This window comes from Panthera leo, chromosome B1 (genome assembly GCF_018350215.1).
Source record: "Panthera leo isolate Ple1 chromosome B1, P.leo_Ple1_pat1.1, whole genome shotgun sequence".
Lineage (NCBI taxonomy): Eukaryota > Metazoa > Chordata > Mammalia > Carnivora > Felidae > Panthera > Panthera leo.
The window spans coordinates 44,824-69,591 of record NC_056682.1 but is presented as its reverse complement, the minus strand read 5'-3'; the positions used below and the strand labels follow the sequence as shown (position 1 = coordinate 69,591).

General features: G+C 50.4%; 1 protein-coding gene across 1 annotated transcript; it reads left to right on the top strand.

The window, feature by feature from the left end:
* Positions 1-14,865: 14,865 nt before the first annotated feature.
* LOC122217227 (mucin-1-like) lies at positions 14,866-19,510 on the top strand. Its single transcript, XM_042934051.1, has 6 exons — positions 14,866-15,506; positions 16,013-16,251; positions 16,368-16,457; positions 16,762-18,100; positions 18,436-18,614; positions 19,236-19,510. The coding sequence occupies exons 1-6, from the start codon at positions 14,866-14,868 to the stop codon at positions 19,508-19,510; spliced, it is 2,763 nt and encodes a 920-aa protein (XP_042789985.1).
* The last annotated feature ends 5,258 nt before the right edge of the window (positions 19,511-24,768 follow it).

The window sequence follows — 24,768 nt, the reverse complement described above, 5'->3', positions numbered from 1 at the left end:
ACAGGAAGGGTAACCCACTCCTTTTTGGTCATCCCAGATAGTCCCTGCCCCTTGCTGGGAAGAGATCTCCTCACAAAAATGGGAGTTCAAATTCACTTTCAGCCTGGAGGGCCTAAAGTAACTGACTCCCAGGACCAACCCATCTCGGTCCTCACTGTACGACTGGAAGATGAATATCGGCTTCACCAAACTCCACCCTTCCCGGAACAGGATATTAGCTACTGGCTCCACTGGTGTCCCGGAGCCTGGGCAGAAACCGGGGGAATAGGGCTGGCAAAACATCGTCCTGCTCTATTCATAGAAGTTAAGCCAGGGGCCGACCCCGTGAGGGTCAAGCAGTACCCCATGTCAGCAGAGGCCAGGCTGGGCATTACCCCACACATCCGTCGTCTTCTCGACGTCGGAATCCTTAAACCATGCCATTCGGCATGGAACACCCCTTTGTTGCCTGTGCGCAAGCCTAATAGTAGAGATTATCGGCCAGTACAAGACCTAAGAGAGGTCAACAAACGGGTTATGGACATACACCCTACCGTGCCTAACCCTTATACTCTTCTCAGTACCCTCAGCCCAGACAAACGATGGTATACTGTTCTTGATTTAAAAGATGCCTTTTTCAGCCTGCCCTTGGCCCCCAAGAGCCAAGATATCTTTGCATTCGAATGGGCGGACCCAGAAAGAGGCATAAATGGACAACTCACCTGGACGCGACTTCCACAAGGATTTAAAAACTCCCCCACCCTATTTGATGAAGCCCTCCACGAAGATTTAAGTGAGTACCGGAAATTAAACCCAAATGTGTCTCTCCTACAATATGTAGATGACCTCCTTGTTGCAGCCGAGACCCGAGAAGCCTGCCTCGTGGGGACAAAAAACCTCCTACAGACGCTGGAGAACCTAGGGTACCGCGCGTCCGCTAAGAAGGCCCAAATCTGCAAGCCTGAGGTAATATATCTGGGGTACTTACTAAAAGGTGGACAAAGATGGCTCACTGATGCTCGGAAAGAGACTGTCCTCCGCATCCCGCGACCCAACACGCCTCGACAGGTGAGAGAATTCCTGGGGTCTGCGGGATTCTGCCGATTGTGGATCCCAGGTTTTGCAGAAATGGCCAAACCCCTTTACGCAGTTTCTAAAAACCAACCATCCTTTGAATGGTCTGCGGAAGCTGAGCAGGCATTCCAACAGATAAAGAGAGCTCTCCTATCGGCCCCAGCTCTAGGACTGCCCGATATCTCTAAACCTTTCCACTTATATGTAGATGAACACCAAGGCATAGCCAAGGCAGTGCTAACCCAGCATTTAGGTCCATGGCCCAGACCAGTGGCCTATCTCTCAAAAAAACTGGATCCTGTAGCTGCAGGATGGCCCCCTTGTCTCCGGATAATAGCGGCTACAGCCCTAATGGTTAAAGATGCCGATAAGCTGTCCCTGGGTCAAGTTACATGTCACCACACCCCACGCCATCGAAGGAGTACTCAAGCAGCCCCCCGATAGGTGGATGAGCAATGCTCGGATGGTCCACTATCAGGGACTCCTGTTAAATCCTTTGCGGATCACATACACCCCTCCCCGAACTTTAAACCCAGCCTCGCTGCTACCCGACCCTGACCTGGACTCCCCACTCCATGACTGTGCCGAAATCCTAGCACAGATCCATGGAACAAGGGAAGACCTACAGGACCGGCCATTACCTGATGCTGAGGTCACCTGGTTTACTGACGGAAGTAGCTTCGTCCATCAAGGACAGAGGTATGCAGGGGCAGCAGTGACATCTGAGACTGAAGTGATATGGGCAAAGGCTCTGCCCCCAGGGACTTCTGCCCAAAGGGCAGAACTAATTGCATTAACCCAAGCATTAAAAATGGGGCAGGACCGCAAAGTGACTATATATACGGACAGCCGGTATGCCTTTGCTACGGCCCACATACATGGGGCAATATACCGTGAGAGGGGACTACTCACTGCTGAAGGCAAAGACATCAAAAATAAAGATGAAATTCTGGCCCTATTGGCCGCTATTTGGGCCCCTAAAAAATTGGCCATAGTACATTGCCCGGGTCACCAAAAAATAACTGATCCAGTCTCTCGAGGGAATAACCTCGCTGACCAGACTGCACGCCAGGTAGCACAAAACCTTATTCAAGTACTCCCTGCGCAGCTACCAGACCCAGGGCCCCGAGATTTACCCCCACAGCCTGAATACTCAGAAGATGATCTTATTTGGATGCGCAAGCTCCCCATGACACAAGTTACAGATGGATGGTGGAGGGACTCTAGAGACCGCCTTATCCTTCCCGAAAAATTGGGCCACGCAATCCTGACAAAAATACACCACTCTACCCATTTGGGGCCCCGAAGACTTCAGGATCTCTTCAGACAATCTCAACTGGTATTAAAGAATATCTCTGACCAGACAGAAAGGGTTGTGACAGCCTGTTCTACATGTCAACTCCAAAACGCGCACCCACATACCACAGCCCAAGGCCACCGAAAAAGAGGAACCATACCAGGAGCCCACTGGGAAGTGGACTTCACCGAGGTAAAGCCCGGCAAATACGGTTATAAATACTTACTAGTGTTCATAGACACTTTTTCAGGATGGACTGAAGCCTTCCCAACCAAGAAGGAAACGGCGCAAATAGTAACCAAAAAGATCCTAGAGGAAATCCTGCCCAGGTATGGTTTTCCAGTCATGATAGGGTCAGACAATGGACCTGCATTTGTTTCTAAGGTAAGTCAGGGATTGGCTTCCGTACTTGGGGCAGATTGGAAATTACATTGTGCCTACCGGCCCCAAAGCTCAGGACAAGTAGAAAGAATGAACAGAACACTAAAAGAGACCTTTACTAAATTGATTATGGAGACTGGCGCTAATTGGGTAGAGTTACTCCCCTACGCTCTGTACAGGGTTCGCAACTCCCCATACAAGTTGGGCCTTACACCCTATGAAATCATGTTTGGCAGACCCACACCTATTATACCTAATCTTAAGTCAAACCTTATTCAATTAGACCGAGATAACAGCCTCTTGTCTTCTCTCAGGGCTCTACAGCGGGTTCATGAGGCCGTGTGGCCTAAACTAAAAGAACTGTATGAGACAGAGCTCCCACCCACTCCTCATCAGTATCGTCCAGGAGACTGGGTCTTCGTCAAGCGACACAGGCAGGAGAACCTCGAACCCAGGTGGAAAGGACCTTACCAAATCATCCTGACGACTCCCACTGCCATCAAGGTAGATAACCTCCCCACCTGGATTCACCACACCCACGTGAAACCTGTCGACCCGCTGTCTGACTTCGTGGGACACACTGATAAGAAGATTACTTGGACTGTAAACCGGAGTAAGAAAAACCCCCTCAAATTAACCTTGTGCCGTGCCTCCCCTAAACATGTTCAAGATAGTAACCCTTGTCCTGCTAGCCCTCAACCTTAAACTCCTAGAGGGAGGACTAAATGCCCCCGTTGACAAACGGAAATTGTATGAAGCTCTGTATGGGAGGCCCTGTGATTGCAGAGGTGGCATAGTTAGAACCCTTACCCTGCCACATGGTAAAAGACTAATAGCCGGCTCTATAGGAAAGGGTGGTCACTATCAGCAAATATACACTCAAACCCAAGACTGTGGGACCACAATTGCTTACTTAACCCAGACCTATGATATCACAGGACCCCCAAAACAGCAGTGGTTATGTGTTGACAAACCTAAACCCCTGCCCCCCACAGCAGAATGCCCTTGCTCTACTTTCCAGGAATCGATGCATAGTTCTTGTTATGACTCCTATCAGCAATGTATGGGGCCAGGCAATTCCACAACCTACTTTACAGCTATCCTACAGAGTGTCAGGGCAGCAAAAGCTAATGATAATAATATGCAACTTCAAGCTGGCTGCCATGGCTCAGTTGGAAAAGCCGTCTGCTGGAACCCACGAGCCCCCATACATGTGTCTGATGGCGGAGGACCCCAGGACACTGTCAGACAGATAGAAACGCAAGCGAAACTTAAAGAAATTGCAAAACACATGTATCCACAGCTTAATTACCACCCCCTAATTCTCCCTAGGCACGACCCTTATGAATTAGACCCTCAGACAATGTCTGTCCTAGAAGCCACTTTCTTACTCTTAAACATCTCTAACCCGAGTCTAGCCCAAGATTGTTGGCTTTGCCTATCCCGGCGGACTCTCCGACCCATCGCCATCCCCACTGAAATTAATATCAGCATAACCAATGACTGTTTACCTTCCTCCCTACTTGACCCCTTCTCTGTTCAATTCATTAGCCCATTCAATGCCTCGTGCTTTATAAATAACCTTACCTCCCAGAATGACAACATAGATGTAGGAATCGTATCCCTTGCCCAATGCCACCAGTACGTCATTATCAACTCCTCGTTATGCAGTACCAACACCACCGTTTTCGTCTGTGGAAATAACCAAGCCTACAATTATCTACCTCATAATTGGACTGGAGTATGTATCCTGGCCACCTTACTGCCAGATATTGACTTGGTTGCGGGAAAAACCCCCATGCCCGTTCCCAGTCTAGATTTTGTAGCTGGCAGATCCAAACGAGCTGTGGCTGTTATCCCCCTCCTGGCAGGCCTAGGAATTACAGGTGCATTGACAGCCGGGACAGCAGGATTAGGAGTCTCTATACACTCCTATCTGCGACTTTCTCGGCAGCTAATTAACGATGTCGAAGCCTTGTCAGGGACAATCCAGGATCTGCAAGATCAGCTGGATTCCCTAGCAGAAGTGGTGTTACAAAATAGAAGAGGGTTAGATCTGCTAACCGCAGAACAAGGCGGCATCTGCTTAGCCCTACAAGAAAAATGTTGCTTTTATGCCAATAAATCGGGAATAGTTCGGACCAAAATTAAACAGCTCCAAGAGGACCTCGCACGCCGACGAAAAGAACTAGCCGAGAACCCACTGTGGTCAGCACTCCATGGGTTTCTCCCTTACCTTCTCCCCCTTTTGGGCCCCCTACTAGGCCTCCTCCTCCTTTTTACCATCGGCCCTATTATATTCAACAGAATAATGAACTTTATCAGAGATAGATTAAACACCATTCAGGTTATGGTCCTTAGGTCACAGTATCAGCTCCTCGACATGGAAAGCGAGCTTGATTAAGTAGCACTGTAGGACCCAAGATTGGGTCCTCAGGTACTTGAGAAAGGGGGGAATGAGAGGCCTAAGAAAATTAAAACTTAAAAGCTTAAGTTACGGGAAACCGAAACCTAACCAAGCTTAACCAGCTTGTTCTGCTTCTGTACAATTGCTTGGCGCGCCCATGTATTTCTGATCAATCATAGTTGCCTGGCATATCCGTGTATTTCTGATCAACCACCGTTACTTGGCACATCCGTGTATTTCTGATCAATCATAGTTGCCTGGCATATCCGTGTATTTCTGATCAACCATTGTTACTTGGCACATCCGTGTATTTCTGATCAATCATAGTTGCCTGGCATATCCGTGTATTTCTGATCAACCACTGTTACTTGGCACATCCGTGTATGTCTGATCAATCATTATTGCTTGGCACATCCGTGTATTCCTGATTTCCCCATGACTTGTTTGTACCTGTCTATAAAAGGGGTGTAAAAACCTCTCTCAGGACCTCTCGGCGTCACCGCAACGAGGGCACAGAGGTCCAGGTTCGAACCTGTAATAAATGACCCTTGCTGCTTAGCTTTGACTCTGGACTCTGGTGGTTCGTTTTTGGGGGTCTCTTAGACTCTGGGCGTTTCAGACCCTGCCATGACAGTGTGGGGCATGGCCAGGATTCTCTCTCTCCCTATCTCTGAGCCACTCCCTCACTTTTATGTACTCAAAGGAAAGAAATAAACATTTAAAAAATGTTAAAAATTTTTTTAAATAAAACTGCAGCCCAATAGCCTGATGACTGTGTATGCAGAAATTCTTATTAAAATACCTTCAAATTAAAGTCAACAATACATTAATAGAATCATTTACCATAATCAAGTGGGATATATTCCTGGGCTGTAAGTGTGGTTGCACATTCACAGATCAATCAACATGATGCACCACAGTAATAGAAGAAAGGATAAGAGCAATACAATGCTTTCAACAGATGCAGGAAAACTATTTGACAGAATGTCACATCCATTCATGATAAAACCCCTCAGCAAAGTACATTGAGAGTCAACCTACCTGCACATAATAAAAGTCATCTAGGAAAAACCCACAGCTCATCTCATCCTCAATGGGGAAAAATTGAAAAATTTTCCTCCAAGGTCAGGGACAAAACAGGGATGACCCCTCTCACCACTGTTATTCCACATAGTACGGGAAACCCTAACCACAGCACTCAGACAACAAAAAGAAATAAGAGGCATCCAAATCGGCAAGGAAGAAGTAGCACTTTCGCTATTTGGAACTGACATGATGTGTTCTATAAAAAAACATGAATGATTCCCTTAAAAATTGCTAGAATTGATATATGAATTCCACAAGTCACAATATAGAGAAATCAAGCTACATAGATGTATTGCATTTCTAACACAAATCATGAATTAACACAGAGAGAAAGTAAGGGATCAATCCCACTGACAGGCTCACAAATACCACAAGAAACCAGGAATAAACCTAACCAAAGAGTTGAAAGACGTGTACTCTAAAGTCAATGAAACACTGATGAAATAAATGGAAGAGGACACAAAGAAATGGAATACATTTCATGTTCATGGATGGGAAGCACAAAATACTGTTAAAATGTCTACACTCCTCAAAACAATCTACACATATAATGAAATCCCTATCACACTAACAAAAACATTTGTGACAGAACAAGAACAAATAATCTCAAAATTTGTATGGAATAACAAAAGTCCCCAAACAGCCAAAACAAACTTGAAGAAGAAAAGCAAAGTGGGAGACATCACAATTCCAGACTTTAGGTTATATTACAAAGCTGTACTTATCAGAACAGTATGGTACTGGCAAAACAACAACAACAACAACAACAACAACAACAACAACAACAACAACACACAGAGGCATAGATCAATAGAATAGAAACGCAGAAATGAACTAACACCTATATGGTCAATTAATGCTCAACAAAGCAGGAAAGAACATCCAATGGGAAAAAAGATAGTCTTGGGACACAGGGGTGGCTCAGTCAACAAAGCGTGTGATTGTGAATTCAGCTCAGGTTATGATCTTAGGGCAGTGCAGAGCATGCGTGGGATTCTCTGTCTCCATTTCTCTCTGCCCCTCTTCTGCATGCTCTCTCTCTCAAAAATAAGTAAATAAACTTAAAAAAAGGCTCCTCAACATATGGTTTTGGAAAAACTGGACAGCATCCGGCAAAACAAAACAAAAACAACAATGGACCACTTTCTTACAACATACACAAAAATAAATCCAACATGGATAAAGACCTATATGTGAAACCTGAAACCATAAAAATCCCAGAGGATAACACGGGTAGTATCTTATTTGACATTGCCTGTACAAATGTCTTTGCAGATATATCTCTAGAGGTAAGGGAAACACAAGCAAAAATAATGAGACTTCATAAAAATTAAAACCTTCTATCACCAAGGAAATAATCAACAAAACTAAAACACCTACAGAATGATATTTGCAAACGACATCAGATAAAGGGTTAGTGCCCAAAATATATACAGTTATACAGCACCCAAAAAATGAAAAATCTGATTAAAAATGGGCAGAAGACAAAAATGGACATTTCCTGAAGGAAGACATATACCTGGCCAAGAGACACATGAAAAAATACTCAACAATACTGATCTTCAGGGAAATACAATTCAAAAGTACAATGAGATAACACATCACATCTGTCACAATGACGAAAATCAATGAAGGATGAAACAGCAGGTGTTTCCAAGGATGTGGGGAAAGAATAACCCTCTTGCACTGTGGGTAAGAATGCAAACTGGTGCAGCCAGTATGGAAAACATTATGGAGATTTCTCAAAAAAAAAAAAAACTGGAAATGGAAGTACCTTACAATCCAGCAATTTCATTACAAGGTATTTCCACAAAGAATACAAAATCTTCAAAGGGATACATACACCATGATGTTTACAGCAGCATTTTCTACAACAGCCAAATTACAGAAACTACCCAAGCTTCCATCAACTGATGAATAAATTGAGATGTGGTATATGGAATGTAATATTATTTAGCCGTAAAAACATGAAATCTTGTCATTTGCCATGAGCTGGATGCAGCGAGAGAATGTTATCCTGGGTGAAATAGCCTTTCAGACAAAGACAAATACCAGATGATTTCATCAACACATGGACATAAAATAAAACAAAGCGGGGGGCGGGGGTGGGGAGGAGATAGTGACAAACAGACTTTTAACTAGGAAACAAACTGAGGGCTTCCAGAGCAAGGTGGGGAATGGGTGAAACAGCTGCTGGGGATTAAGAAGTGCACCTGGGATGAGCACCGGATGACGTGTGGAAGGGTTGCTCTATATTTTACACCTGAAACTAATACTACACTGTATCTTTACTCACTGCAATTTAAATTCAAGATAACGTACATTAATGACAGGTACCTACCAGGTTTTCTGTAGTTTGCAATCACTTAATTAGGTTGGAAAAATAACCATGAAACTTTTTAAAAGGCATGTATGATGTGGGGGACAGTTTGTGCCCTTACCTCGGTCACTGGTTCTAGCAGAACTCGGAAAGTGGGTCCCAGCTCAATCTTCTAGGGGTTCCCAAGACGAGCATTTCATGTATTCACGTCCTAACAGAATGCAGCTCCCGTTCTTCTGAGTTTCTGTCAGGATTTCTTCCCGGAAACAAGCCTGAATCTGGAACAACAAACCATCGACTGCATCAATGAGGTGATGTCGTGGGCCTCCGCAATCCACGAGACCTTTAGTAAAATATGTCTTGTTCAAATACTGTCTGGGAAGGGGAGGAATGAAACACGGGAACAGCCCAGAAAACGCAAGGGCCTGTGCAGCTCAGCAACCAGTTTGCCCAGGGAAGCCACCCAGCGCCCACTCCTCAGCACTCAGTACAATAAGACAAATTCTCTCTGGCGACTCAGGAGATGCCAAGTTGCTACAAAGCTCCCAAGATCTCCCCTGGGGCGGGTGGCACAACCTGCTGGAAATGCAGCTCTGCTCTCTGTACTGAGGCAGCGGCAGAGGCCCTGAGTCCTCTGGGAGCAATCAAAGCCCTTCCTGCTCTCAGGTGCCCTGGGTCAGAAAAGCCCATGGTGCGCCCTCTACTGGCCATCACTGCCTGGGCAGGGGAACCCGCCTCTCCCGGTCTGTGGTGCTCGAGCTCTCTCTGTTGGCCATCATGGGCATTTTTGCAATGTGGAAGGCCCTGGTCGCTCAGCTGAGACACTGAAGTTGCCTGGGCAACTAAACCTGTTCTCCACATTGGCAAAGGTTTTAATGACAGGGCCTGAGACACAAAGAAATCTTTTCCTTCTTCTTTCTTGTGAGTGAAGAATGAAACCGACGTTATTAACGTAATGACATCATTTGTAATGTTTTAAGCAATGTTCACAAAAAAACAGACCGCCAATTTACACTTGCTGAGCAAGTGGTAATTGTGTTTACCACCAAAATACTTAGGTTAGATAAAGAATGAACACCTTTGAGAGAGATACTGGCGTCAGCTATGGAATGAATGAGTCCTAGGGATACAAGGGACAGCCAATGTAATGGAGTCAATCCTGTAATACTGTTGCATGCTTTCACAGGATAGCTACACTTGTGCTTAAGTACAATATAATTTATAGACATATGGAATGAATACAATGCATGCCTAAAACTCATACAACAAATGTGTGAACAATATTTCAATTAAAAATAAACATCCTTTACACTATTTTTAATTTCTCCTTCTTTGCCAATAAACTATCATTCCTGGGGCGCTTGGGTGGCTTAGTCGGCTAAGCGTCCGACTTTGACGCAAGTCGTGATCTTGCAGTCCATGAGTTTGAGCCCCGCGTCAGGCTCTGTCCTGAGAGCTCAGAGCCTCGAGCCTGCCTCAGATTCGGTATCTCCCACTCTCTCCCCCCTCCCCAGCTCGGGATCTCTCAAAAAAAGAAAAAAAGAAACATTAAAAATGAAAAATAATTCCTAATTTGGAATTTGTGAAATTCCATTTATACCAGATTCTCTAACATCACCATCTTGATGTGGAGAGCTTATCTGAAAAGTCACTAATAATATCTTTGATGACACGTATGTGACAAGGTCAGAATGAAACTAACAGGGAGCTATGAATCAGTTGTGAATTTACAGTATGTATCCTTGGCTAATATTTACAATGAAACGTGCTTTAGGGTCACGGATGGATGAAATAATGTCCACCAGTCATATAGGTAAATATTCTATAGGACCATTATGCCTTCAATTACTAATTGCCATCTCTTCAGCAGTAAAAGAAAGCTGGGACAAGAAAATGTCTTTGAATTTGATTTAAGAGAAGACTAGAGTGTTTTAAAGTGTTCACTTACCTTCTGGAATCCTCAGATAGTTATGTGGAAAGGAGGATAGCAACCCACGATTTGGATGCACACCGCTAGTCCCAGAGGGAGGATATGGACCTTATTGTCAAATTTTTTTTAAAACAGTATCAGCAGTCCACCTCTGCCAGGTACAGACTTCAGGACCTGGGGACAACATGATGCCTGATGCCTGGGTTCAGAACTTGAGGAAGGCCAGCTGGTGGGGGAGAGGGGAAATCCAACAGGGCCGGTGGCAGTGAGAGAGATGGCCCCAGGACACCTCCCCACAGGGCAGACTTGGAGTATACCTGCCAAAGAGCAGCACAATCTCCCTCAAGACATCCCTCTCCATGACAGAACATGAGGCTGAGCCTCACAGTTCCAGAAGAAATGAGGGATACCCATCTGTTCAATTCCAATGGCTTCTGCAGAGTTTGGACCCAGGGATGTTGGAGTCTTGGGGTCATGGAACTCCGGTGCCCATGATACAAGCCCTTTCTGCCCCAGCACTCAGAGCCACCTCATACATCCCCTCTCCCCTGACGCCTCTAACGCCATCCACATACCTCGAGTAGGTGTCTACCTTCCTCTTTGTACTTCCTCTTTGTCACTGTTTCTCTCTAACCACATCTCTCTATGTTTCTTCCTTTCACTCTTTAGGGAGTGGTGTAACATACAGTGCTAACCTTTATTCTTATACATGTGAATATCCAATTTTCGCAGCACCAGTTATTCAAGATACTATTCTTCTCCACTGTGTATCTTTGACTCCCTTGTCAAATACTAGTTGACTGTGCATGCTTGGGTTTAGATTGGGCTCTGAATTTCCGTTCCATTGTCTTATGTGTGTGCTTATGCCAGTGACATAACTGACTTCTTTGTGTTAGAATGTAGCTTGAAATCGAGAAGTGTGATGCCTCCTATTTTGTCCTTTCGTGCATTGGCTACTTAGGGTCTTTTTGTGGTTCCAAATACATTTGAGGAAATGTGTTTCTAATTGCATAAAAATTGCATCGGAGTCTTGATAGAGATAGCACTGAATCTCTAGGGGGCTTTGAGTAGTATGGACATTGTATCTGTATTAATTCCTCCTACAGATGGACATGGGGTGGCTTTTCACTGACTTGTGTGTTCTGTTTCTTCCATGAAAATTGGATTTCTTCCATTTCTGCACACAGGTTTTATAGTTTTCTGTAGAGATCTTTCACCTCCTTGGCTAAATTTATTCCAATAAATTTTATTGTTTTTGATGCTATTGTAAACGTATGGCCAACTAATCTTTGACAAAGCAGGAAAGATTATCCAAGGGAAAAAAGACAGTCTCTTTAACAAATGGTGCTGGGAGAACCGGACAGCAACATGCAGAAGATTGAAACTAGACCACTTTCTCACACCATTCACAAAAATAAACTCAAAATGGATAAAGGATCTGAATGTGAGACAGGAAACCATCCAAACCCTAGAGGAGAAAGCAGGAAAAGACCTCTCTGACCTCAGCCGTAGCAATTTCTTACTTGACACATCCCCAAAGGCAAGGGAATTAAAAGCAAAAATGAACTACTGGGACCTCATGAAGATAAAAATCTTCTGCACAGCAAAGGAAACAACCGACAAAACTAAAAGGCAACCAACGGAACGGGAAAAGATATTTGCAAATGACATATCGGACAAAGGGCTAGTATCCAAAATCTATAAAGAGCCCACCAAACTCCACACCCGAAATACAAGTAATCCAGTGGAGAAATGGGCAGAAAACATGACTAGACATGTCTCTAAAGAAGACATCCAGATGACCAACAGGAACATGAAAAGATGTTCAACGTCGCTCCTTATCAGGGAAATACGAATCAAAACCACATTCAGATATGACCTCACGCCAGTCAGAGTGGCCAAAATGAACAAATCAGGAGACTATAGATGCTGGTGAGGATGTGAAGAAATGGGAACCCTCTTGCACTCTTGGTGGGAATACAAATTGGTGCAGCCACTCTGGAAAACAGTGTGGAGGTTCCTCAAAATATTAAAAATAGACCTACCCTATGACCCAGAAATAGCACTGCTGGGAATTAACCCAAGGGATTCAGGAGTACTGATGCATAGCGGCATTTGTACCCCAATGTTTATACCCTCCAGATTTTCCAGTGATCCGTGCACTGCAGTCTGCAGGGAACCAAGTCCCCACAGCACTGCACCCTGCAGTGAACCCTGTTCCGACTGCACTGCAGGTTCTAAGGATCCCAGTGCCCATGGCACTTCAGCCTCCAGGGAACAAAGTGCCCGCAGCAATGCAACCTCCAGTGAACCCAGTGCCCACGACACTGCAGCCTGCAGTGAACCCAGGGCCTGCGGGTCTCTACGCTCCAGTGAAGCCAGTGTCCCTGGCACTGCACCCTCCAGTGAACCCAGTGCCCACGGCACTACACCATCCAGTGAAAAGAGTGCCCTCAGCACTGCCCCATGCAGTGAATTCACTTCCCGCTTCTATGCAGCCTCAAGTAAACCAATTGCCCACAGCACTACAACCTCCAGTGTACCCACTGACCGAGGCACTGCACCCTACATTGAAGGCAGTGCCTGCTGCACTGCACCCTCCAGTGAAACCAGTGCTCGCGGAACTGCACCATGCAGTGAACCAGGTTACCACTTATATGCAGCCTATAGTGAACACAGTGCCCGCAGCACTGCAGTCTCCAGTGAACCCAGATCCCGCAGCAGTGAAGCCTCCAGTGAACCCACTTCCTGCAGCACTGCACCCGCCAGTGAAGGCAGTGCCTGCCGCACTGTAGCCTCCTGTGAACCCAGTGCCCGCGGCACTGCACCATGCAGTGAAACGAGTTCCAGCTTGTATGCAGTCTCCAGTGAACATATTGCCCGCAGCACTGCAGCCTCCAGTGAACCCAGATCCGGTGGCACTGCCCCCTACAGTGAACCCACTGCCTGCGGCACTGCAGCCTCCAGTGACCCACTGCCTGTGACACTGCCTCCTCCAGTGAATACAGTGTCCGTGGCACTGCACCCTCCAGTGAACCCAGTGCCTGCGGCAATGCACCCTCCAGTGAACCCAGTGCCCAGGGCACAACAGCATCCAGTGAACAAAGTGCCTGCAGCACTGCAGCCTGCTATGAACCTAGTGCCCGCGGATCTGCAGCCTCCACTGAAGTCAGTGCCTACCGTACTACACTCTCCATTGAACCTTGGGTCCGCGGCACTGCAGCTGCCAGTAAAGCCAGTGCCCTCGGCATTGCAGCCTCAAGTGAAACCCGTGCCCACAGCACTGCAGGCTCCAGGTTTCCCAGTGATCTGTGCACTGCAGTCTGCACTGAACCAAGTGCCCACAGCACTGCACCCTGCAGTAGAACCTAGTTCCGACTGCACTGCAGGTTCCAAGGATCCCAGTGCCCATGGCACTTCATCCTCCATTGAACAAAGTGCCTGCGGCAATGTACCCTGCAGTGAGCCCAGTACCTGCAGCTCTGCAGCCTGCAGTGAACCCAGGGCCTGCGGGTCTCTACCCTCCAGTGAAGCCAGTGTCCCTGGCACTGCACCCTCCAGTGAACCCAGTGCCCACGGCACTACACCATCCAGTAAACAAAGCGCCCTCAGCACTGCACCATGCAGTGAACCCCGTTCCCGCTTCTATGCAGCCTCAAGTAAACCAACGGCCCGCAGCACTGCAGCTTCCAGTGAACCCACTGACCGCGGCACTGCAGCCTCCATTGAAGGCAGTGACTGCCGCACTGCACCCTCCAGTGAACCCAGTGCTCATGGAACTGCACTATGCAGTGAACCCAGTTCCCGCTTCTAGGCATCCTGCAGTGAACACAGTGCCCGCAGCACTGCAGCCTCCAGTGAACACAGATCCCGCAGCACTGGAGCCTCCAGTGAACCCACTTCACGCAGCATTGCACCCGCCAGTGAAGGCAGTGGCTAACGCACTGTAGCCTCCTGTGACCCCACTGCCCATGGCACTGCAGCATGCAGTGTAACCAGTTCCAACTTGTATGCAGCCTCCAGTGAACACACTGCCCGCAGCACAGCAGCCTCCAGTGAATCCAGATCCGGCGGCACTGCCTCCTCCAGAGAACCCACTGCCTGCGGCACTGCAGCATCCAGTGACAAACTGCCTGCGACACTGCAGGCTCCAGTGAACCCAGTTACGCGGCACTGCACCATCCAGTGAACCGAGTGCACGCGTCACTGCATCCTGCATTGAACCCACTGCCCAGGGTACTGCAGCCTGCATTGAACCCAGTTCCTGCTGCACTGCACCATCCAGTGAACTCAGTACCCATGGCACTGGAGCCTGCTGTGAACCCACTGCCCGAGGCCCTGCAGCCTCCAGTGACCCACTGCCTGCGACACTGCCCACTCCAGTGAACACAATGTCCGTGGCACTGCACCCTGCAGTGAAGCCAGTGCCAGCGGCAATGCACCCTCCAGTAAAACCAGTGCCCACGGCACGACACCATCCACTGAACAAACTGTCCGCAGCATTGCAGCCAGTAATGAACCCAGTGCCCGCGGTTCTGCAGCTTACATTGAAGCCAGTGCCCGCCATACTGCACTATCCAGTGAAACTAGGGTCTGCGGCACTGCAGCCGCCAGTAAAGCCAGTGCCCATGGCATTTCAGCCTCCAGTGAAACACTTGCCCACTGCACTGCAGCCTCCAGTTATCCCAGTGATCCGTGCACTACAGTCTGCAGTGAACCCGGTGCCCACAGCACTGCACCCTGCAGTGAACACAGTTCTGACTGCACTGCAGTTTCCAGGGATCCCAGTGCCCATTGCACTGCAGCATCCAGTGAACGAAGTGCCTACGGCACTGAAGCCTGCAATGAACCCAGTGCCCGCGTCTCTGCAGCCACCACTGAAGGCAGTGCCCGCTGTAATGCACTCTCCAGGGACCCTAGGGTCCGCGGCACTGCAGCTGCCAGTAAAGCCAGTGTCCGCTCCATGGCAGCCTCCAGTGAAACGCGTGACCACTGCACTGCAGCCTCCAGTTATCACTGTGATCCGTGCACTGTGAGCCTGCATTGAACACAGTACCCGCAGGACTGCACCATGCATTGAACCCAGTTCCCGCTTCTATGCAGCCTCCCGTGAACCTAGTACCCGTGGAATTGCAGCCTCCAGTGAACCCAGTGCATGCGTCACTGCATCCTGCATTGAACCCAGTGCCTAGGGTACTGCAGCCTACAGTGAACCCAGTTACCATGTCACTGCACCATCCAGTGAACCCAGGAACCGTGGTACTTGAGCCTGCTGTGAACCCACTGACTGCGGTACTGCAGCCTCCAGTGAAACCAGTGCCCGCGGCACTGCACCCTCCATTGAACCCAGTGCACATGTCACTGCATCCTGCATTGAACCCACTGCCCAGGGTAATGCAGCCTGAAGTGAACACAGTTCCTGCGACACTGCACCATCCAGTGAACTCAGTACCCGTGGCACTGGAGCCTTCTGTGAACCCAATGCGCGCGGCACTGTAGCCTCCAATGACCCACTGCCTGCGACACTGCCCCCTCTAGTGAACACAGTGTCCATGGCACTGCACCCTCCAGTGAAGCCAGTGCCCACGGCACTACACCATCCAGTGAACAAAGTGCCCGCGGCACTGCAGCCTGCAATGAACCCAGTGCCCGCAGCTCTGCAGCCAACATTGGAGACAGTGCCTGCTGTAATGCACTCTCCAGGGAACCTAGGGTCCGCGGCACTGAAGCCTCCAGTAAAGCCAGTGCCCACGCCATTGCAGCCTCCAATGTAACCCGTGCCCACTGCACTGCAGCCTCCAGTTATCCCTGTGATCCGTGCACTGCACTCTGCATTGAAACCAGTACCCGCAGGACTGCACCATGCAGTGACCCAGTTCACGCTTCTATGCAGCTTCCAGTGAACCCAGTGCCCGCAGCACTGAACCATGCTGTGAAACCAGGTCCCGCTTCTATGCAGCCTCCAATGAACCCGGTGCCAACGGTACTGCAGCCTCCAGTGAACCCAGCGCACGCGTCACTGCATCTTGCATTGAACCCAGTGCCCAGGGTACTGAAGCCGGCAGTGAACCCAGTTCCCGCGGCAATGCACCATCCAGTGAACCCAGGACCCATAGTACTGGAGCCTGCTGTGAACCTCTGCCCACGGCACTGCAACCTCCATTGACCCACTGCCTGCGACACTGCCCCCTCCAGTGAACAAAGTGTCCGTGGCACTGCACCCTCCAGTGAACCCAGTGCCCACAGCACTGCAGCCTGCTATGAACCCAGTGCCCGCCGCTCTGCAGCCTCCATTGAAGCCAGTGCCCGCAGTACTGCACTCTCTATTGAACCTTGGGTCCACCGGACTGCAGCCACCAGTAAAGCCAGTGCCCGCGGCATTGCAGCCTCAAGTGAAATCCGTACCCACAGTACTGCAGCCTATAGTTTTCCAAGTGATCTGTGCACTGCAGTCTGCAGTGAACCCAGTGCCCACACCACGGCACCCTGCAGTGAATCTAGTTCCGACTGCACTACAGGTTCCAAGGATCCCAGTGCCCTTGGCACTTCAGCCTCCAATGAACAAAGTGCCTGTGGCAATGCACCCTCCAGTGAACCCAGTGCCCATGGCACTGCAGCCTGCGGTGAACCCAGGGCCTGTGGGTGTCTACCCACCAGTGAAGCCAGTGTCCCTGGCACTGCACCCTCCAGTGAACCCAGTGCCCACGGCACTACACCATCCAGTAAACAAAGTGCCCACGGCACTGCAGCCTGCAATGAACCCAGTGCCCGCAGCTATGCAGCCTCCATTGAAGCCAGTGCCCGCCGTAATGCACTCTCCAGGGAACCTAGGGTCCGCGGCACTGCAGCCACCAGTAAAGCCAGTGCCCGCGTCATTGCAGCCTCCAGTAAAACCCGTGCCAACTGCACTGCAGCCTCGAGTTATCCCAGTGATCCATGCAATGCAGTCTGCATTGAATCCAGGGCCCGCAGGACTGCACCATGCAGTGAACCCAGTTCCCGCTTCTATGCATCTTCCAGTGAACCCAGTCCCGCAGCACTGCACCATGCAGTGAACCCAGGACCCGCTTCTATGCAGCCTCCAGTGAACCCAGTGCCCACAGTACTGCAGCTTCCAGTGAACCCAGTGCCCATGGCACTTCAGCCTCCAGTGAACAAAGTGCCTGCATCAATGCACCCTTCAGTGAACCCAGTGCCCAGGGCACTACAGCATCAAGTGAACAAAGTGCCTGCGGCACTGCAGCCTGCAGTGAACCCAGGGCCTGCGGGTCTCTACCCTCCAGTGAAGCCAGTGTCCCTGGCACTGCACTCTCCAGTGAACCCAGTGCCCACCACACTACACCATCCAGTGAACAAAGTGACTGCGGCACTGCAGCCTGCTATGTACCCAGTGCCCGTGGCTCTGCAGCCTCCATTGAAGCCACTGCCCGCCGTACTGAACTCTCCATTGAACCGTGGGTCCCTCGAACTGCAGCCGCCATTTAAGCCAGTGCCCGCGGCATTGCAGCCTCAAGTGAAACCCGTGCCCACAGCACTGCAGCCTCCACTTATCCCAGTGATCCGTGCACTGCAGTCTGCAGTGAACCAAGTCCCCACAGCACTGGACCCTGCAGTGAACCTAGTTCCGTCTGCACTGCAGGTTCGAAGGATCCCAGTTCCAATGGAACTTCATCCTCCAGTGAACAAAATGCCTGCGGCAATGCACCCTCCAGTGAACGCAGTGCCCGCGGCACTGCAGCCTGCAGTGAACCCAGGGCCTGCGGGTGCCTACGCACCAGAGAAGCCAGTGTCTCTGGCACTGCACCCTCCAGTGAACCCAGTGCCCACGGCACTAAACCATCCAGTGAACAAAGTGCCCGTGGCAGTGCAGCCTGCAATGAGCCCAGTGCCTGCAGCACTGCACCATGCAGTGAACCCAGGTCCCGCTTCTATGCAGCCTCCAGTGAACCCGGTGCCCACAGTACTGCAGCTTCCATTGAAGACAGTGCCCATGGCACTGCAGCCTCCATTGAACCCAGTGCCCGCGGCTCTGCAGCCTCCATTGAAGCCAGTGCCCGCTGTACTGCACTCTCCAGTGAACCTAGGGTCTGTGGCACTGCAGCCGCCAGTAAAGCAAGTGCCCGCAGCATTGCAGCCACAAGTGAAACCCGTGCCCACAGCACTGCAGCCTCCAGTTATCCCAGTGATCCGTGCACTGCAGTCTGCAGTGAACACACTGGCAATGGCACTGCACGCTGCAGTGAACCCAGTTCCAACTGCACTGCAGGTTCCAGGGATCCCAGTGCCCATGGAACTGCAGCCTCCAGTGAACAAAGTGCCCGGGGGAATGCACCCTCCAGTGAACCCAGTGACCGCGGCACTGCAGCCTGCAGTGAAACCAGGGCCTGAGGGTCTCTATATTCCAGGGAAGCCAGTGTCACTGGGAGTGCACACTCCAGTGAACCCAGTGCCCACTGTACTACATCATGCAGTGAACAAAGTGCCTGCCGCACTGCAGCCTGCTATGAACCCAGTGCCCGCGTCTCTGCAGCCTCCATTCAAGACAGAGCCCACCATAACTGAACTCTCCATTGAAACTTGGGTCTGTGGAACTGCAGCCGCCATTTGAGCCAGTGCCCGCGGCATTGCAGCCTGAAGGAAACCCGTGCCCACAGCACTGCAGCCTCCAGTGATCCCAGTCATCCGTGCACTGCAGTCTGCAGTGAACCAACTCCCAACAGCACTGTACCCTGCAGTGAACCCATTTCCAACTGCACTGCAGGTTCCAAGGCTCCCAGTGCCCAAGACACTTCAGCCTCCAGTGAACACAGTGTCTGTGGCACTGAACCCTCCAGAGAACCCAGTGCCCGTATCAATGCACCCTCCAGTCAAACCAGTGTCCTAGGCACTACACCATCCAGTGAACAACGTGCCTGCGTCATTGCTGCCTGCTATGAACCCAGTGACTACGGATCTGCAGCCTCCATTGAAGCCAATGCCCACCCGTCTGCACTCTCCATTGAACCTTGGCTCTGCGGCACTGCAGCTGCCAGTTAAGACAGTGCCCGCGGCATTGCAGTCTCAAGTGAAACCCGTGCTGGCAGCACTGCAGCCTCCAGTTATCCCAGGGATCCGTGCAATGCAGTCTGCAGTGAACCAAGTCCCCACAGCACTGCACCATGCTGTGAACCCTGTTCCGACTGTACTGCATGTTCCAAGGATCCCAGTGCCCATGGCACTTCAGCCTCCAGTGAACAAAGTGCCTGCGGTAATGCACCCTCCAGTGAACCCAGTACCCGCAGCACTGCAGCCTGTTATGAACCCAGTGCCCACGGCTCTGCAGACTCCATTGAAGCCAGTGCCCGCCGTACTGCACTCTCCATTGAACCTTGCGTACGTGGGACTGCAGCTGCCCGTTAAGCCAGTGCCCGCGGCATTGGAGCCTCAAGTGAAAACTGTGCCCACAGCACTGCAGCCTCCAGTTATCCCAGTGATCCGTGCACTGCAGTCTAGAGTGAACCCAGTGCCCACAGCACTGCACCCTGCAGTGTACCCAGTTCCCACTTCTATGCAGCCTCAAGTAAACCAATTGCCTGCAGCACTGCAGCCTCCAGTGAACGCACTGACCGCGGCACTGCACCCTCAAATGAAGGTAGTGCCTGCTGCACTGCACCCTCCAGTGAACCCAGGGCCCGCAGAACTGCACCATGCGGTGAACCCAGTTCCCGCTTCTATGCACCCTGCATTGAACACAGTGCCCGCAGCACTGCAGCCTCCAGTGAACCCACTTCCCGCAACACTGCACCAACCAGTGAAGGCAGTGCCTAACGCACTGTAGCCTCCTTTGAACCCAGTGTCCACGGCACTGCACCATCCAGTGAACCCAGGACCCGTGGTACTGGAGCCTGCTGTGAACCAACTGCCCGTGGCACTGCAGCCTCCAGTGAGCCCAGTTCCCGCGGCACTGCACCATGCAGTGAAACCATTTCCAGCTTGTATGCAGCATCCAGTGAACACATTGCCCCCAGCAATGCAGCCTCCAGTGAACCCAGATCCGGCGGCACTGCCCCCTCCAGTGAACCCACTGCCTGCGGCACTGCAGCCTCCAGTGACCCACAGCCTGCGACACTGCCCCCTCCAGTGAACACAGTGTACATGGCCCTGCACCCTCCAGTGAACCCAGTGCCCGCGGCAATGCACCCTCCAGTGAACCCAGTGCCCAGGGCACGACAGCATCCAGTGATCAAAGTGCCTGCAGCACTGCAGACTCCTATAAACACAGTGCCCACTTCTCTGCAGCCTCCATTGAAGCCAGGGCCCACAGTAATAGACTCTCCAATGAACCTTGGGTCCGCGGCATTGCAGCCGCCAGTAAAGCCAGTGCTCACGGCATTGCAGTCTCAAGTGAAACCCGTGCCCACAGCATGACAGCCTCCAGTTTTCCCAGGGATCCGTGCAATGCAGTCTGCAGTGAACGCATGCCTACAGCACTGTACCCTGCAGTGAACCTAGTTCTGACTGCACTGCAGCTTTCAAGGATCCAAGTGCCCATGGCAGTTCAGCCTCCAGTGAAAAAAGTGCCTGCGGCAATGCACCGTCAAATGAACCCAGTGCTGCGGCACTGCAGCCTGCAGTGAACCCAGGGCCTGTGGGTCTCTACATTCCAGTGAAGACAGTCCCCACGGCACTACACCATCCAGTGAACAAAGTGCCCGCAGCACTGCACCATGCAGTGAACCCAGTACCCGCTTGTATGCAGCCTCAAGTAAACCAATTGCCGCAGAACTGCCGCCTCCAGTGAACCCACTGACCACGGCACTGCACCCTCAATTGAAGGCAGTTCCTGCCGCACTGCACCCTCCTGTGAACCCAGTGCCCGCGGAACTGCACCATGCTGTGAACCCAGTTCCCGCGGCACTGCACCATCCAGTGAACTCAGTCCCCTTGGCACTGGATCCTGCTGTGAACCCACTGCCCGCGGCACTGCACCCTGCTATGAACCTTGTCGCGAATGCACTGCAGGTTCCAGGGATCCCAGGACCCATGGCACTTCAACATCCAGTGAACAAAATGCCTGCCGCAATGCATCCTCCAGTGAACCCACTGCCCATGGCACTACACCATCCAGTGTACAAAGTGCCCGCGGCACTGCAGCCTGCAATGAACCCAGTCCCCGCGGCTCTGCAGCCTCAATTGAAGCCAGTGCCTGCCGTACTGAAATCTCCATTGAACATTGGGTCCGCGGCATGGCAGCTGCCAGTAAACCAGTGCCCGTGGCATTACAGCCTCCAGTGAAACACGAGCCCACTGCACTGCAGCCTCCAGTTATTCTAGTGATCCGTGCACTGCAGTGTGCAGTGAACCCAGTGACCACAGCACTGCACCCTGCAGTGAACCCAGTTCCGACTGCACTGCAGGTTCCAGGGATCCCATTGCCCATGGCACTGCAGCCTCCAGTGAACAAAGTGCCCGCGGCAATGCACCCTCCAGTGAACCCAGTGACCGCGTCACTGCAGCCTGCACTGAACCCAGGGCCTGCGGGTCTCTACCTCCAGTGAGGCCAGTGTCCCTGGCACTGCACCCTCCATTGAAGACAGTGCCTGTGGCACTGCACCCTCCAGTGAACCAAGTGTCCGCGCCACTGCAGCCTCAAGTGAAGCCAGTACCCATGGCACTGCACACTCTAGTAAAGCCAGTGATGGCGGCACTGCAGCTTCCAGTGAATCCAGTTCCTGCGTCACTGGAGCCTCCAGTGAACCCAGTGACCACTGCACTGCAGCCTCCTGTGAACCCAGTGCCAGCTGTAATGGATTGTCCAGTGAACCCAGTGCCTGGGGCAATGCAGCCTCCAGTGAATGCACTGCCCGATGCAGTGCAGCCTACAGTGAACCCACTGCCAGTGTCACTGCAGCCTCCAGTAAACTTACCACCCGAAGCACTGCTGACACCTGTAAACACACTTTCCGACGCACTGCTGCCTACAGTGAACCCACTGCCCGAGGCAATGCAGCCTCCATGAACCCAGCGCCTGCCATCATGGAGTTACTTACGTTAAGGCGTCATGTCACTAACCCTAAATTTACTCCTGTAGGAATGTAACCTTTAACCGGTCAACAATGAAATTCCTAGTCATTGCCGGAAATTTAACTGATAGACCACTGCCATTCCATCAGGGAGGAAATCTCGCATAAATAAGGTATTCCATGCCACTAAATTTGTTTTCAGTTTATTTTGAGAGAGACAGAGAGACAGAGAGCACAAGCAAGGAAGGGGCAGGAATAGAGGGAAAAGAGAGAAGCCCATGACCACGAGGTCATGATCTGAGCCAGGATCAAGACTCGGACACTTAACCAAGTGATCCAGACCCTGAGAATGTGGAGTTTCAAAGGTTAGAAGGCTTGGCTGGGATACAGCCCTGAGGGCACTGGCCTAATCCTTCAGAGAGGGCAGCAAACTACTTACAGGCAGATGGCATGGAAACAGTGACCTGTACATCGCCTGGTGAACACAGTGGGGAGATTATACACTATCATGGAGAGCACCCCTGAGAGGCAGTGTTCACAACAAGGGGACAAAGGAGCTAGGACAGAGGAGGTGTGTGGGACCATTTTCCTCCTCTTCTCCACAGCATAAACACAGAGCCATCTGCTGGAAACAATGTCATCCCCACACTGGCTGCCTAAGATGCTTACACCAACCCCACATTCCTGTGCTCTGGTGAGACTGGCCTTCTAGGTCAATCAGGCTTGCCTCAGTCCCAATGGAGGTGTCCCCTTCCCCAGGAGACCAGCGGAAGCCCAGGACCACACCACCTCTCTTGACCAGACAGTTCTGCAGAGCTTCACTTCGAGTGGCAGTCATTTCAAGTCTCATTTAAGAAGCAGATCGGAGCTGGCCTAGACAAAACTCAGCACATTCTGGCCAAGGACCATACATTGTCCATACAACTGGCCTGAAGGACAGTGCAGCCAGAACACAAAACAATGTATGCAACACACACCATGGACACTCCCTGATGTGTCAGCCCCTGGACACTAGATGACCTCCTTTTCATAAAGCCATTCATCTCACAGACAGCTAACATAATGAGTGTTTGTAACACAGAGAAGGCAAAAACTCAGCCAAAATGCCAAGACAAGAGGAATGCATCCCAAATGAAAGAACAAGATAAGGTCATGGCCAGAGAAATGGAAGGAACACTTCCAAACTCATTCTATGAGGCCAGCTTGGCCTTGAGTCCAAACTGGACAAAGACCCCACCAGAAAGGAAAACTACAGACCAATTTCCCTGATGAACCTGGATGCAAAAATTCTCAACAAAAAGTAGCGAACCGGATCCAACAATACATACAAATAATTATTCACCACAATGAATTGGATTCTGGGATGCACCACGAATTCAATATCTGCAAATCAACTGATGTGATACATCACATTGATAAAAGAAAGAATAACAACCATATGATCCTCTCAATAGATGCAGAAAGAGCATTTGACACAATGCAGCATCCGTTCTTGATGGAAAAAAAAGCACTCGTGAAAGGAAGGATAGAAAGATCTTGTCTGAATATCCGTATGTCCAGATACGAAAGTCCCACAACTAATATCATCTTCAATGAGGAAAAACTGAGAGCTTTCCCCCTAAGGTCAGGAACACGACTGGGATGTCCACTCTCACCACTGTTATTCCACAAACTGTTGGAAGTCCTAACCTCAGCAAGCAGACAACAAAAAGAAATACAAGGCGTCCAAATTGGCAAGGAGGGTCAAACTTTCCCTCTTCGCAGACATGATACTTTCCAAGGAAATCCAAAAGACTCCATGGAAAAACTTGTAGGACTGATACTGGAATTCAGGAAAGTCTCAGGATATAAAATCAATATACAGAAGTTGACTGCATTTCTATACACCAATAATGAGTCAGCAGAGAGAAATCAAGGATTGATGTTCTTTACAACTGCACTGAAAACCATCAAATACCCAGGGGTAAACATAACCAAAGAGGTAAAAGATCAGTACACTTAAAACAATAGAGGGGCGGGGCGCCTGGGTGGCTCAGTCGGTTAAGCGTCCGACTTCAGGTCACGATCTCACGGTCCGTGAGTTCGAGCCCCACGTCGGGCTCTGGGCTGATGATGGCCCAGAGCCTGGAGCCTGCTTCCAATTCTGTGTCTCCCTCTCTCTCTGACCCTCCCCCATTCATGCTCTGCCTCTCTCTGTCTCAAAAATAAATAAACGTTCAAAAAATATTAAAAAAAAAACAATAGAGGGGCGCCTGGGTGGCTCAGTCGGTTAAGTGCCGACTTTGGTTCCGG